Genomic DNA, 16,748 nt, shown 5'->3' with positions numbered 1-16,748 from the left:
ATTAGAATTATAATTTGACTAATTTACCTTATTCATTATTTGATCTCCATTTGATATATTTTTTGTTACGACATTAATCTCTTTTCACATTTATTAGAGTAAGAATAAAAATAAAAAGTAATTAAATTCTATGTTATTTTAAAATATAAATATTTTAAGTATATTTATTTTAGTGAACATAACAAATAATGACATGGCGGAATAGCAAATACAACAGTTTAATATCTAGATTAGATCTCAGGCTAATATAAAAAAAGAAAGAAAACTGTATGGTTTGACTACTTAACTTTTTGAAGAAAAGCAATTTTATTTGCTCCCACTAATGGATTGAAACGCACGTGGCAATGAATCCATCATTATTGACTTAATGAGATACTTTGGAAATTACATGAATATTGTTTGATTTTTTAATATGGAGTGCACTTTTTTTTTTTGGACATTATTAATTTGCACTATTTTTATGCATATATATATATATATATATATATATATATATATATATATATATATATATACTATGTTCAAAACACGATTAATATAACATTGTAGTTTGTACTCCGTATCTAAAACTTTAATATATTAGTGTTTACTACGAATACAAAGTCTGCACTTTTTTTTTTACATTATCTTTTTTTAATATGGGGTTCACTTTTTTTTTTTTTGATATTGTTTAATTTTGTTAATATGCAGTTCACTTTTTTTTACAGTGAGTTTGGAGATGGTGGGTTTCAATTTTTTATTTTTTATTTTTTATTTTTTTATATTGCTTGATGTTGCTTAGTATGAGGTTCACCCTTTATGGGATGCACTTTTTTTTTTATTTTTGGACATTATTAGTTTGTACTATTTTTATGCATATAATATATATACATATATTATGTTCAAAACACGATTAATATAACATTGTAGTTTGTGCTCCGTATCTAAAACTTTATTATATTAGTGTTTGCTACTAATACAAAGCCAACACTTTGTTTTTTAACATTATATATAATTTTTTTTTGATATTGCTTGATTTTGATAATATAGGGTCCACTTTTTTTTTTCCCATGAATTTGGAGATGGCGAGTTCCACTTTTTTTTCTTCCTTCTTTTTGTATTGCTCGGTGTTATTTAGTATGGGGCCCACCCTTTTTTTAAGGGACAACGGACGACGAAGCATGGGTCTAAACCCATGCTTTATATAGTTTTTTTTATTTTTTATTTTTATTTTTTATATTGCTTGGTGTTGTTTAGCATGGAGCCCACTCTTTTGGAACTATATGCATATAATATATATATATATATATATATATACATGGGATACTATGTTCAAAACACGATTAATATAACATTGTAGTTTGTGCTCCGTATTTAAAACTTTATTATATTAGTGTTTGCTACGAATACGCACGTGGCAATGAATCCATCATTATTGGCTTAATGAGATACTTTGGAAATTACATGAATATTGTTTGATTTTTTGCACTATTTTTTTAGTATTAGTTGTTGTTTAATATATATGGGGCTCACAACTTTTTTTTATAAAAAAATTGGAACGGATATATATATACCATAGAATTATGGGGTCCACACTTTTTTTTTTATATTAGTTGTTTTGTTTAATATATATGGGTGGGGCCCACATTTTTTTTTTAATTACAGTGAAAACGGACGACGAGAAAGTAAGTAGGACTCACTCTTCTTAATAGTAGTAATACAACAACAACATACTCAATGTAATAGGATGTGGGGAGGGTAGGATGTACACAGACTTTACCTTACCTTCGCGGGGTAGAGAAGTTGCTTCCGATAAACTCACGTCTCAAAAGAAGTTTACTTAAACCAGGATAAATAGGAAATAACGACAGTAAAATAGCAAGATAAACAAACCTAAGCAAATGATTATTTTGACCAAAAACATCAACTATTTATTAGCGGTTACGATATTTCTATCCAAAAATATAATAACTTATTTGTAAAATCAATTTCAGCACTTAAACAATACTTAAAGTTTATCAATTATTTACAATTCGCTAATCCAAACGGGCTCAGTATCCTGAAGTTCAAATTTATAAGCGAAAAAAAAAGGGATCTCTTTCTCCTTTTTAAGTTGGAGGTATTTTTATCCAAATTCTAATTTTAATATTAAAAAATACTTAATTATTTTAAAACTATTTGGCATAATATTGCCTAGTATTTTCCACTATTTTTTCCAGACTGGATAACGCCCTTTGCCGACAAAACAAAGCTGATACTTTTCATTCACCATCACAAGATTTCAAGAAATGCTCTGCTTGTCCTATTATGGCCCCATTTTCCACTTGAGTTTTTAGCAAGCTGTTAATCTCACACCCCAAAGTTCCAAAAATTCCTATTATAGTCCAACTATTGATTTGTTCTTGGTTGTTTCTTGATGGTTGCTGTTAGTGCTCAGTACCCATGTGGCATCTGCCCTCATTTCAATGGAAATTCAAAGATACTTTCCCCAGAAACTGAGTTATGTAGTTTGAGTTTTCCTTCTAGAGTTGGATATTCAAGATTGAACCTTAGCTTAAAGGTACTACTTATTTTCCTTGTTTTATCATCTGACATGTGGGGTTGAGCTATTATTCTCATGTGTAGTTATTTTGAAGTTTGATGAATTCATTGGCTAGGAAAATCCTTCTGTAACAAAATGGGATTTTTCTTGATTCTGTTTAGTTTTATGCTCTGAGGTTCAGCTTAATAAGAGTAATTGAGTGGAAGAGTATTATTTAGTATCTGATGGAAAATGGTGGTGTAAGAAGTTGGGTGGTTGAAAACATTTTTTTTTTTTAGACTCTAGTGTCCAAGTAAGCTCGACTGTTCCATCGGGTACTGTTGCCTCCTATCGGAGCAGGTACCAGGTAAATCTGTCCATCAAGGCTTAGTCAGAATGCGAGAACATCACCTAACGTCTTTTGCCTCTACTGGGGTTTTAATCCTTGTCTCCTATGATTTTCAATTAACCGCTAGGCCACACTCTTGGGTGCTGCTGCGGTTGAAACATTATAGAAAAGGATTTATATCTTTGACGGACAGGTCACATTTTGGTCTTAGAGTGGGAATGCATCTACAAGTTCTTGTTCTTATAGCCCTAGGCTCTTAGTTGTTAGCCTTAGCCTCAAGCTTAAATGTATCTCGTTGTATGATTCAAGTGGGATATCTCTAGGTTGGGTAGTATATTTGCATAGTTATGTGTGGGAAGACTTCTCAAGTAAGCATGATGAGGCTTCAATAAGAATGAGGATGAGTACTTAGTTAAGTGAAGTGATGGATATCTTGGTTGGATGCCAGTATAGATCAAAGTGGTTGGTGATTGTAGTCATGAATCAGAGCATAGAATCCTGATCGGTGGCATGCTTTAACCATATCATAATTGAGAAATTTTGTCAAAAAAGATAAAGAAGTTAGTACATATAGTGTGTCCTTGGAGAGGTATTTTATTCTACATTTCATGTATTGGATTTTCTAGGACTCAATGAAAATCTGTCGGTGTCTCTAATGCTAATGTTTGCAACACAATAATAACAGTCATCTGCGAATGCCTATGCCGATGCAATTTTAATACTCAATGTCATTGCTTGTCTGTATGCCAAAAGCTTTTGAATAACTGTTGGGTGGTCTTCAACTTTGCTTATTGCAGGATCATGTTGCTCAAGTACATTCTTTACCACATGCCGGTGATTTCACTGGTGAAAATGAGCCAACACCAGTTCTTGATGCAATTGAAAGTCCCATGAACCTAAAGAATTTATCAACTAAGGTCAAATAATTAGCATTTCTCCTCATTTGAGCCTTGAAAATTGAGGGGCCATATTGGCTGACTACGACCAACTTGATGCAGGAACTGAATCAACTAGCTGATGAAGTTCGATCGGAATTATCGTTTATCATGGCAAAAGCTCAAAGACCTTCCAGATCCAGTCTGGCTGTGGTGGAGCTGTCTGTTGCTATTCACCATGTATTTCATGCTCCTGTGGACAAAATATTGTGGGATGTGGCTGAACAAGTAAGATCCACTTGGTAATATACCAGAAAATGGTAGAGTTATACTAAACAACATGTGAAGCTTGGATGCTATGCAACTCCTAACAATTAAGCATTGTTTAGGCTCCAATTTGAGAAAGTTTTCTCATGGTAAAAATTTCTATTTTGACATTTTGGACAGACATATGCACATAAACTTCTCACTGGAAGGAGGCAAGTAATGCAAACACTTGGAGAACCAACACCAGATTTTGAGAGTGAATTTGACCCCTTCAAAGCAGGGCATGGTTGCAACAGCATATCTGCTGGACTTGGTAATATCCATGCTTCTGCTTTTCCTTTTCTCAGCTGAAAATATCCTACTTTTGCTTGTTTAATTATTAATCAAAATTCCTGACCACTGAAGGTTACTATAGGAAGTGGTTACTTGTTTTATACTGCCCCTGTCCCAATTTATGTGACACTCTCTCCTTTTTAGTCAATCCAAAAAGAGTGACACCTTTCTATGTTTAGTAACAGTTTAACTTTAAACTTCCCCATTTTATCCCTAATGAGATGATTTACCGCCACACAAATATCTAGGCCTTGTTTTGGACCATTAGTTTCAAAAGTCTTTCTTTCATTCTTAAACTCCGTGCTCAGTCAAACACCTTCACATAAATCGGGACAGCGGGAGTAATTTAATTCCTGTTACAAATTGTTCCACAAAAGTTGCCTGCTAAATCCATCAAAGCTTTAAAATGTTTGTCCAGTCTAGATTCGTATAATATTTTCATAAATCATGTAATATAGATACTTAGACTGGAGTGTCACCTTCAATAGGAATGGCTGTTGCCCGAGATTTTAAGGGGAAGCGTGATCGTGTAGTGGCAGTGATCAACAATGAAACAACTATGGCCGGCCAAGTTTATGAGGCAATGAGCAATGCAGGCTATTTAGACTCAAATATGATTGTGATATTAAATGATAGTCAGCATTCTTTACACCCAAAGCTTGAGGAGGCATCTAAAACACCTATTAATGCTTTGTCAAAAACTCTCAGCAAGCTTCAGTCAAGTAAACTGTTCCGGAGATTTAGAGAACTTGCTAAGGTATGTTCCTGTTATTTACAGAAGTAACAAAATACTCCTATCCATATTAACCAGAAAAGAGTTGGTTCAAATGCAAAATTTGGTATGCATGTTGCGCAAGTATTATGCCTTTTTCAAGCACCAAAAATAATAATTCAGGAATTAAATAGAACAGAAAGGCTATGTTCTGCTTTTCTTCATCAAATTTATTTTTCAAAAAGAGAGCCAGATAAACCTACTGTGGCTTGCAGTTAAGGTTATTAAGATAGGTTATACATAATAATCCAAAAAAAGACAAGGTTATACATCTCTTGAACTCACAAAATCTACAGAAAAGTTTTTCCATTTCCACCTCTTTTCCGTTTAGCAGTTCTACGCTAAAGCAATGTCAATCTTGCAGTTCTGTGCAAATGAGAGTTGATGGTAGTTATATTGATCTACTGATTCTGACAGAACATTTTCTCGGGGTTTTTCTTTTTGGTGACCGAGCAATCCGTTTGGAGCTTGCTCGAGAACATTCAATTCAGTTTCTCCTTTTTTTCTCTGTAACTTAAAGATGGTAATTGATCTCACATACTTATCAGAATAACTTAAAGATGGTAATTGGCTTGCAGTTTCTTTTTGAACGTAAATTGTCTACATATGCCCACTGTGATAGACCTTTCAGGAAGTGTCTGGTAGTTTTTTGGACAGTTGTGCTTGCTATTTATGTGTGGTATATTAATGAGATGATTTGAAACATAATTTATGTAACTTCATTGAGAAATTTTCTAGGTGTTCAACTGGTTGTCCTTATAGTTCTGTTTATTGCTACGTTACAAGGATTTTTCGTTCGTTTTATGTACCAATGTTGAACTGTGCAATAGTATTTCTTGCGGAATTTTTGAAAATACACTAAAAATTAGCAAAAAAGTAGATGTACCTGTATGGTTACTTACACATATACCAGCTAAGTATGTGTAGACGAGTCTCTTGGACATTGGTTATTATTATTGTTGCAAATAGAGATAATTTTTTGGCCAAATATATATGCAGCCCCTCAAACTTGTCCATATTTTTCATTGAGACACCTGACCGAAGCCTTGTTCCTATTGAACCCCTGAACCTATCCCCGAGTGTCCCTATTGAACACAGATCTCACAATTCTAAATAGGCTAAGGTGCGTGAGTCTCACTTCCTATGATCTGGCAAATATAACCAGTAAAAAACAGACACGTCGTTGAAGAGAAATGCCAAAATTAGAAGGCAAAAGAAAAAGAAAAAAAGGAGAAAGTGGATGAGTATGCCGGAAAAGGATTCCGGCATTTCCGGCAAGGTAGAGGAGAATTTGACCGGAAAAGAAAATCATATCTCAAAAATTTTCCGGCAAGGTTGGCGCTCGAATCTGAAGAAAAATCAGATTTTGGTCATCGGATTGGGGTCTCAAAGCGTCAGATCACCCAATGCACCATCCGACTAACCACTTCAAGATTTGCTCTCTGGTTCTTCTTCTCTACTTCTCCTACCAACATTTCAATTTAATTATCCTCGTAATTTTAGGCATTCTTGTCGCCTCACCTTAGCTTCCACGCCCCTTTGTTGCCCACAGAAGATAATTTTTTCTTTGCTATGGGTTTTTTGGCTTAAAAGAGAAAAGGAAGTCCAGGCGAGTTGAACACTGATTTGGCAGGTGATTGAGGCTTTGAAGAAGAAGAAATTGGCTGGAAATATGGAGAAGAACGGAGTTGAAAAACAAAGAGGCCGGAGATGAACTTTTCCAGTGAAGCTTTATCTCTTTGGCCATTTACGCGCCCAAGGTCATGTGGAAGACACACTGCTTTCCATGTCATCAAGATATGTCTATTAAATACACTTTGAGTATAAATTAAGAGTTCAATAGGAACAAGACTTAGTTTAGGTGGTGTCTAAATGGAAAAAAGGGGCAAGTTTGAGGGGCCGCCTATGTATTAGGCCTAAATTTTTCTTGTCTGTGATAAGGTTATAGTAGTAAAGTTCTTGTCTTGTCGTGTATTTCTACTAATGTCATTTTCCGAATATCCACTGCTTTTTATAGGTATTGACTAAGAAAATTGGGAAAGGCATGTATGAATGGGCAGCCAAGGTTGATGAGTATGCACGCGGTATGATTGGCCCGCCAGGATCAACCCTTTTTGAAGAGCTTGGCCTTTACTACATTGGGCCTGTTGATGGACACAATATTGAAGATCTAGTATCTGTTCTGAATGAAGTGGCATCTTTGGATTCAATGGGTCCTGTTTTAGTTCATGTTATAACCAAGGAAGAGCTGCAAGTAGCAGACAATCAAATGAATGCAAATAAAATTATGGAAGGTTTAATCCTGATCTCCTATTTTCCTTTCATTCACACTAAGGGATCGTTTGGTAGGGTATATTAGGTAGAATAGTGCTTGTATTAAATTTAGTACAATGTTTGGTTGCAAATCTAAGTCTAGTATAACTAATACCAGTATTACTTATACACCATGGCATTAACAATACCAGTACTGTTCTTATACGTATACACTCTATTCAGTACTACTCCCTCCGCCCCATAATAAGTGCCAGCTTAGGCAAAAAAATTTGTCCCATAATAAGTGTCACCTTAGGAAACCAAGACATAAATTGGCTAGTGTTTTCCAACTCTATCCTTAGACAAAAATTGACAAGTTAAAGTAACATCTAAATGATGATTGGAAAAGCCATATAGTAACTTGGGATTGTTGGATTCCCAATGTCAAAAAGGATTACTACTTGTGCATGCTCTAATCAAGACGAAAAAGTAATTTATTTTTATTATATAGGGGTAATTTAGTAAACTTCACATTGCATTATTGGTTTCTTAATATGCGTGTTTTTGGCGAAGGTGACACTTATTATGGGACGGATGGAGTATTTAGAAATTATGCGACGCATTATTTTTAATACACGAACCAAAGAGCCATAAAAGAATGCCAGCATAACTAATGCCAGCATTACTAATACACCCTCTTTATTGTTATATACCCTACCAAACGACCCCTAAGGAACCTGCTGGGGAACTCCTTTAATGCAGATGTAGTGGGAGAAAAATTGATTTAAGTTTTGAAGTTAGAAGTTATGTGTTCTTTTGGATAACTTTTGATCCAAAAGGTGCTTAGGTTTAGATTGAGTTCTACTCGAAGGGTAAACGTAATGAGCTCAATTAAGATTTGGGTTTGCTCTTAAAAGTTCTCCATGCATATTTCATATTTTATGGCTTTATATGCATATACATATCTCATTCATCAATTGTCTTGTATTATACTATTTTAATACTAAATAATTTAGAAGACATATATGAACTTAAGTGGATGGCATGGTCACTGAGGATTCATATAGCCGACTCCAACTTGCTTGGGATTGAGGCATAGTTGTATAATTTAAAATCATCATTCGGTCTGGCTTTTAAAAAATAATTTTGATCAATTGATTTTCGAAATAAGGGTTGAATATAATCCTGATTATCATCACCATTCAGGTCCATGTCACAGTAGATTTCTAGTAAAGGTCAGGTAAGATCTAATCCTGATAAACCTGACCCTTGTTTCTATCAAAAGTAACTTGAATTTCTACCTTTCCGTATATTTGAAATTGTATGTGAGTATTGTCAGGTGATGCTATAACGCTTAATGGCTACTAGCTGCCCTACCTTGACCTTTCAATAAGTCTTGCTTCTCCAAGTGACTAAGTTCCCTCCCACAAGTGTGCAATAACCAGTTGTAGACCTCCTATCATCTAGAGATCCAGCCCAATCAGCATCTGTAAAAGCTTCTATATGGAGGTGACCATGTTTGGTGAAAAGAAGACCTTTTCCAGGAGCAGATTTCAAATATCGCAGAATGCCAAAGACAGCCTGCATGTGAGAATCACGAGGATCATGCATGAACTGCTTACCATGCTAACTGCATATGCTATGTTAGGTCTAGTGTGAAAGATAAATGAGTCTTCCAACCAATCTCTGATATCTTTGTTTATCAACCGACTCTCCTATCCCTGCTTGTAGCTTATGGTTGCTCTCAATTGGTGTTCCTGCTGGTTTACAACCCAACATACCTGTTTCTTCCTAGAGATCTAGAATATATTTCCTCTGAGAAATGAAGATTCCTTTTCCTGATCTAGCCATTTCAATTCCCAAGAAATATTGCAGCTTCCCTAGATCCTTGATATCAAACTCGTGAGCCAAAAGCTTCTTTAGCCGACCCATCTCTTCTTTGCCATCACCTGTCATCACTATATCATCAACATAAACTATTAAAAGAGTGATCTTACCCTTGTGATGTCTTATAAAGAGAGTATGATCAGCATTGCTTTGTTGATAACCAAAAGAAAACATGGCTTTGCTGAATCTGTTGAACCATGCTCTGGGAGATTGTTTTAGCCCGTATAAAGCTTTCTTCAATCTACACACCTTTCCTTGACTTGTTTCATTATCAAATCCAGGAGGAAACTCCATATACACTTCTTCTTCCAAGTCACCGTGTAAGAATGCATTTTTTACATCAAACTGCTGCAATTCCCAGTCGAGGTTGACTGCACAAGATAACAAGATTCTGATTGTGTTCATCTTTGCAACAGGAGCAAATGTTTCTTGGTAGTCCACTCCATATGTTTGAGTGAATCCCTTAGCTACCAATCTGGCCTTGAACCTCTCAATCGAACCATTGGCTTTATGTTTCACAGTGAACACCCACTTGCAGCCGACTAACTTCTTGTCTGGTGGAGGAACAACTAATTCCCAAGTCTTATTTTTTGCTAGAGCCTTCATTTCTTCAAACATTGCTTCTTTCCACTTGGGATCCTTGAAAGCTTCCTTCCAATCCTGTGGAATAGACACAGAGGAAATGGACAAGGCAAAGGCTCTATAGGAAGGGGACAAGGAATCATAGGACACAAAGTTAGAAATAGGATGTTTGGTACAGGATCTGACCCCTTTTCTTTGAGCAATAGGTCTATCTAAATCATCAGAAGAATCAGAAATTAAAGAAGACTCACCAGAAGAGAAGGATTCTTGGCAGGGAGTAGGTTGCATGATGGCTTCTTGTCTCTTGTTTCTCCTTGAATATCTCATCAAATCAGGTTTGTCCAGACGCCCAATAGTCTCTTCGTGAACAATAGTCTCCCCCTGAGCAGTACGTCTTACATCCTCCTGAACACTCTCTATGATGGAACTCTCACCTAGAGTAATGTCATCAAGAAATCCAGAACTAGGTATCACCTCTTCTTTTTCATTATTCTCCCCCTGAAGAGGTGATTGGGTTCCATTGAAGTAAGGTTCAGATTCTCTAAAAGTAACATCCATACTTACAAAATACTTCCTTGATGAAGGATAGTAACACCGATAACCTTTCTGTGTTGGAGAATACCCAACAAACACACATTTAAGGGCCCTCGGATCTAGTTTTCCTGCATTCCTACTATGAACAAAACAAACACACCCAAACACCTTTGGAGGAACAGTATAGACATTATTCCCTCGTAAAATCTCTAAAAGACTCTTAAAATTGAGTGCTTTGAGAGGCATTCTATTGATAAGATAAGATGCTGCTAGAATTGCATCTCCCCAGTAAGGTTTTGGGAGATTCATGGTGAACATGAGGGATCTAGCACCTTCCAACAAATGTCTATTTTTCCGTTCAGCCACTCCATTTTGTTTACTAGTGTAAGGACAACTAGTTTGGTGGATGATCCCGTTAGACTCCAAATAAGTACCAAATCGACTATCCGTGTATTCAGTGCCATTATCAGTTCTCAAATTTTTTATCTTAGTTTCAAACTGAGTGCAAACCATCTTATGAAAAGATTGAAAGCAAGAAAATACATCACTTTTTGCTTTTATCAAGTAAACCCAAGTCATTCTAGTGCAACAATCAATAAAAGTGACAAACCATCGATTACCGGACAGAGAGGCTGTCTGAGTAGGCCCCCAAACATCAGAATGGATAGTCATGAAAGGAACTGTGCTTTTATTATTACTTGACGGATAAGAGTTTCTAGTATGTTTGGCATACTCACAAGCGTCACAAAACAAAGCTTCAACCTGAATCCTAGAAAACAAACTAGGATATAGTTTTTCTAAAATAAAGAAGGATGGATGCCCCAACTGCCTATGCCACCGTATTATTTCTTCATTGGCATTCTTATTTTCTCTAAAAAAGCCTTGACCTAGAACATCACTTTGATTCCTCTCCAACATATATAAGCCATCATGCACTCTACCACTGCCAATCCTCTTCCCTGTTTGAAGATCCTGAAAGACACAGTGATCAGGAAAAAACTCAATTTTGCAGTTTAGAGCTTTGGTGGTGGCGCTTACTGATAAAAGGTTAACTAGAAACTGAGGTACATGAAGTACAGAAGATAGCTGAATATTGGGAGCACAAAAAACAGAACCTGTTCCAGCTATCGGGGAAAGAGAACCATCGGCTATTCTAACATTGTCTGTTTTTAGACATGGAGAGTAGTTAAGAAGTTCTTTAGAGGAGCCTGTCATGTGTCTATTCGCACCAGAATCAATAATCCATGAATTAAGATGAGCAGTAAAAGTAGTACCTGACTTCACCAAATTAGATGTTGCACTGGAGGAAGAGTCAAGTTGTGACAAAAAGGACTTGAGATACTTGAGTTCACTAGGAGAGAAAAATTCACCAGACGTTGTCTCCTTAGATGACTACTGTCTCTGACAAATTTGCTTGAGCTCTCATTGAGTTGACTCGTTTTCATCCACGGCCTCTAGAGGGTCGACCATGTAACTTCCAGCAAGTTTCCTTGGTATGGCGTGGCTTCCCACAATAATCACAATGTAAGTGATCTTTATCATAATTGGTAGCCTTTATGTGCTCCCGAGAATCACTAGCGTTCGATCCAGACTTCTCAATTAGTATTGTGTAATCACTAGCAGTCAACCCAGACTTCTCTATTGGTGTTGTGTAGAGCATAGCACTCCTTCTGCTTTCTTCTTGCTGGACATAGGAATAGGCTTCCTCAAGAGAAGGAAAAGGGGTTTTACCAAGTACTTGAACCCTTATCTGATCAAATTCGTGGTTCAACCCGGCCAAGAAATCATAGATCCGCTCATTTTCAACAAGTTTCTGGAACTTTACTGCATCCTGAGTACAATCTGCTTGGAAGTCTTGATAATAATCTAGCTCTTGCCACAAACCACTCAATTCAGAAAAATACTGAGAAATTGACATCTCACCTTGCTTTGTGCCATGGACTTTGTTACGGATCTCAAAGATCTGAGCATCATTCCCCATGCGTGAGTAGGTGAGCTTAGTTGCATTCCAGATTTTTTCAGCAGTGTCTAGCAATAGATATTGTCGGGTAATCTGGGGTTGCATAGAGTTGATAAGCCATGACATGACAAGCGAATTCTCTGAGTCCCACTGGCTGTAGGTGGGATCAGAGGAAGCTGGTTTTTTCTTATCCCCATTAATGTACCCCTGCAACTTTCTAGCTTTGATAAATAATAAACTGGATCTAGACCAAGCGAGGTAAGTGGTACTACCATCAAGTTTCACAGGGCTAATCTGTAGGTGTGGATTAGTTTCTGACATGGTGGCAAGAAAAAGACTAGAACAGGAGAAAACAAAAGGAAAATCAGAGAATTTTTTTACAATGGCTCAATAGTGCGGGAGAGAGGAAACTCTATCTCCTAAAAAGGCACGAGCTCTGATACCATGAAGACTTTGAAAAAAGAGATTTTATTAATTCTCAAGTGTGTCTATACAACCAATTACAGAGGTATTTATACACAAAACTGAAGCCTAACTAGGAAATATACAATTAAGGAAACAAGATAAAATCTCTATAATAATGGAAACTAAATCAGATAATAATCTGTCTAATTATGATTTAGAATCTGATCATATCAAAATCATATCAGGATCTGATCCAATCTTAATAGAATCAGATTTATCAACAATTAGCAATTTTTTTTCTGAATGAAAGTTATGTATTATTTATTACTATAATTGCTGCAAATGGTTCAATTTTTTTAATGGTGAAAGCAGGTGCATCAAGCTCAGACACTATTCCGTGTGGCACTCGAACATATAGTGATTGCTTTGTAGAGGCCTTGATATCAGCGGCAGAGAGACACAAAGATATTGTAGCTGTTCATGCAGGCATGGGAATGGAGCCATCACTTCACCTGCTGAAGAATGTCTTTGCAGAGAAGTTCTTTGATGTTGGGATGGCCGAACAACATGCGGTGACATTTGCAGCTGGATTGGCCCGTGGAGGACTGAAACCATTCTGCATAATTCCTTCAGCTTTCCTGCAAAGAGCCTATGACCAGGTCTCTCTCTCTCTCTCACTCTCTCTCACATGCACACACACAGAGACGCAGAGGATAAGAAAATACACAAGGTAGCTAGTGCAAATGTCATAATAAATGACCTGGTTCTTTCCCCACCTCCCACGAACTAAGAGAAAGGAAAACGCATCAACAACCAACTATCACTTTTATTTGGCTGGGCACCTTTTTAGCTAAGGGTGTGTTCAGTATGAAGGAAAATGTTTTCCATGGAAAATTAGTGGGTTTCTTATTTTCTTGTGTGCGGTACGTAAACAAAAAAATATTATCCTAAAAGCATTAGTATATATCTAGACAAATACTATTGTTGGGGGGGGGGGGGGGGGGGGGCGGTAAAGGTGGGTGGAAGATGAGGTGTGTTGTAGGGTGGGGAGGACACAATCAATATGGAATGCCACTTGTGAAACTTGTTCTACCTACTTCACCTAGGGAAGTCATTTTCCTCATTTTTAAGGAAATTGTTTTCCTAGAGAATGTTTTCCAAAAATTTTGACCATGGGAAAATTGGAAAACATTTTCTGGAAAATGTAGGTCTAGTCATCGAATTGTAGGTCTCGTCATTGATTCATAGAGTTCACAATTCTCATTTTTTTTTTAAAATTTTAATTGACGCTTCCTATTATTGGAAGAGGAAGAGGAGAATTAAATAATGGTACTAACAAGCTAGTCCATAGGAAAAAACTTCACCCAGACATTTTTATTGAAGTTTCACATATATCATACTGAAGGGGGGTGGTTTATGCCCTCTTCTGGGAAGGGTTACCATTTCTTTACTATAAGCAGGACTTTGGTTTCCTAATGGTGATTGCAGTTTACCTTATAATTCTCTTTCAGTATTCGTGATATCTTTCTGGTCCTTCTGTTTATATGACTTAGAAATTTAATTGGAGATCAAGAAATGAGCAACTGAAGTAAGATCTTTGGTTGCGTTTGCAAATATTTCTTGCAAGTATTCGAAAATCTCAAGCAAATGCAGCCTACAAGTTCTGAACATCTAAAAATATGATTAGTTTACTTTTCCTTACTTATGTCAGATTGGTTGTGTTGTTTCTGTCCTGCATCGTTGACTTCCATGCATCATGTTCTTTAGTATTTGACGTATGTCCAGAAGAGTAACCTAAGACCGTCACTGCTATCTGGTAAAATTGATTCTGTTTTCTACGTGCCTACAGGTTGATAGCTTCCAACTTTAATTTTGTCCAGGCACATTAAATAGACAACTTTTATTTGGGGTTTCTAAGATATCTTGTACTGAAGAAATGTTTTCAATTTGAGCATCAGAGTGTTAAGATGAAGCACAATTTTCTAAAGTTATTTGTTACCGGCATGCTCAGGTCATCCATGATGTAGATCGCCAGAAGGTTCCGGTGCGTTTCATTATTACAAGTGCCGGATTAGTAGGATCTGATGGTCCTACACAATGTGGGGCATTTGATATAGCATTTATGTCCTGTTTGCCAAACATGATTGTGATGGCTCCTTCTGATGAAGTTGAGCTTTCTCATATGGTTGCTACTGCCGCCCTTATTGACGACAGGCCTGTTTGCTTCCGCTACCCTCGGGGCGCCCTTTCAGTGATGGAGCAATCATTTGGCAGTGGAATTCCCATTGAGGTAATAGTTTAGCAAAGAGATCTAGAAAGGTTCTGATGCATTCATGATAATGGTAATCAATAGTTTAGAACAGGTTTTGTTTGAATTATCACGTAATAGCGTCAGTTTCTTTTACTAAATCGATTTTGTGATTTATAATTGGCATTTCGTGTTTATTTTATAAAGATTATGAATTATTGCCCATATATTACTTTAAGGGATGTGATATATTTAAATAGTTTATCTGACATTCAATTGTTAGATGACGTGATTGGTCTACATAACACAATCAAAAGCCCTTCATATTTGAATTCTATTTCTATTAGTTAGAGGTGTAGCCTTGCTTGAATAGGTTTGAACCTAATTTGCATTTATACACTAAACTATCACCATTTTGCGAGTTTCATGGTAGTTTAGGGGGTTCTGTGAACACCCAATAGTTTAGGGTATGTAACTCACAAAACGGTGATAGTTTTGGAGGGGTTTTAACCCTTTCACTCAAAAAAACCCACGTGCACTGCCACTTGGAACTCTTTATAGGAGCTTTTGGAGCATGATGTTCATGTAGCATGTCATATTCCTCCAGGGGGTATTTTAATATGAGTTCATGGTAGTTCAGGGGGTTCTGTGAACACCCAATAGTTCAGGTATGAAACTCGCAAAACGGTGAAAATTTAGGGGGTCTTAAGCTATTCACTCTCTTTTATTTTGTTGTGGAGGAGCAGGTTGGCAAAGGGAGAATACTTAGAGAGGGTAAAGACATTGCTTTACTTGGGTATGGCTCCATGGTACAAAATTGTCTAAGAGCTCAATCTCTTCTTTCAAAGCTTGGTGTTGAAGTTACTGTAGCTGATGCACGATTCTGCAAGCCGCTCGACATAAAACTTCTTCAGGACTTATGCAAGAGCCATTCCTTTCTAGTTACAGTCGAGGAAGGCTCTATAGGAGGATTTGCATCACATGTAGCACAGTTCCTCTCACTCAATGGCCAGCTTGATGCAGGAATTAAGGTAATTTTCAAATCATTTCCGAATCATTTTGGCAAGATATATGTCACATTTCCACATTATATAAGCATGAGCTGTTTTCCTTTAACTCTTCTGAGTCGTGATTTAGTAACTTTCGATAGGGTGTTGACCTTAGATATCTCCTTCTCGTCTCCCCCTTTACCCAGCGCACTCTTTCCATACACTAAATTTGAATGGACATCTTCGACTTGGAATCTGTTTTCAAACTTCTATATCATCTTAAATATTATTTCATCTATTATAATATGGTCTGAGAGTAAAGCTTAAACTTCTTTTTTGATGATCTGTTGTTAGTGGAGACCAATCACTTTGCCGGATAACTATATCGAGCAAGCATCACCAAAGGAGCAGCTTGCTGTTGCAGGGTTGACTGGAAATCACATAGCTGCAACTGCATTGAGTCTGCTTGGCCGTACTCGAGAAGCTCTTCTTTTGATGTGCTAAATTTCATTTCTTTGTTGCTGTAAAGTGTAAATATCTAAGGCTACTAGGAAAAATACAGAAGGTAGGAGAAAGGGGGAAAAGAAGAAAATGAATGGAGGATGAGAAAGTTCATGACAGGAAAGAAGCAGTCTGTATTTCTGCAAATAGGTGCAACAATGTGCCATAGCCAGAAAATGTGATCCACTAAATATGTTCACAACACCCCCTGTCACCTTTGCACCTCTAATACTCCTGAAGTTTTTAGTGACAAATGGCCAATTGCTTAAAATGGTATAGTTTGCTTGTGTTTC

The 16,748-nt window shown here is 36.7% G+C and overlaps 1 protein-coding gene across 2 annotated transcripts; it reads left to right on the top strand.

The window, feature by feature from the left end:
* Window positions 1–2,192: 2,192 nt before the first annotated feature.
* On the top strand, window positions 2,193–16,748 carry LOC132635781 (probable 1-deoxy-D-xylulose-5-phosphate synthase, chloroplastic). Of its 2 annotated transcripts, none has more exons than XM_060352306.1 (10): window positions 2,193–2,539; window positions 3,647–3,766; window positions 3,848–4,012; window positions 4,172–4,304; window positions 4,813–5,081; window positions 7,114–7,390; window positions 13,090–13,376; window positions 14,729–15,007; window positions 15,706–15,996; window positions 16,309–16,748. In XM_060352306.1, exons 1-10 carry the CDS (start codon window positions 2,396–2,398, stop codon window positions 16,456–16,458), a joined length of 2,115 nt encoding a protein of 704 aa, XP_060208289.1. In that variant the 5' UTR covers window positions 2,193–2,395; the 3' UTR covers window positions 16,459–16,748. The 2 variants fall into 2 exon arrangements, with proteins under 2 accessions (XP_060208289.1, XP_060208290.1); XM_060352307.1 differs by having other exon boundaries at window positions 2,194–2,539; window positions 15,712–15,996.

The sequence above is a fragment of the Lycium barbarum genome, chromosome 4, assembly GCF_019175385.1.
Source record: "Lycium barbarum isolate Lr01 chromosome 4, ASM1917538v2, whole genome shotgun sequence".
Lineage (NCBI taxonomy): Eukaryota > Viridiplantae > Streptophyta > Magnoliopsida > Solanales > Solanaceae > Lycium > Lycium barbarum.
This window is presented reverse-complemented; position numbering and strand designations above follow the sequence as displayed.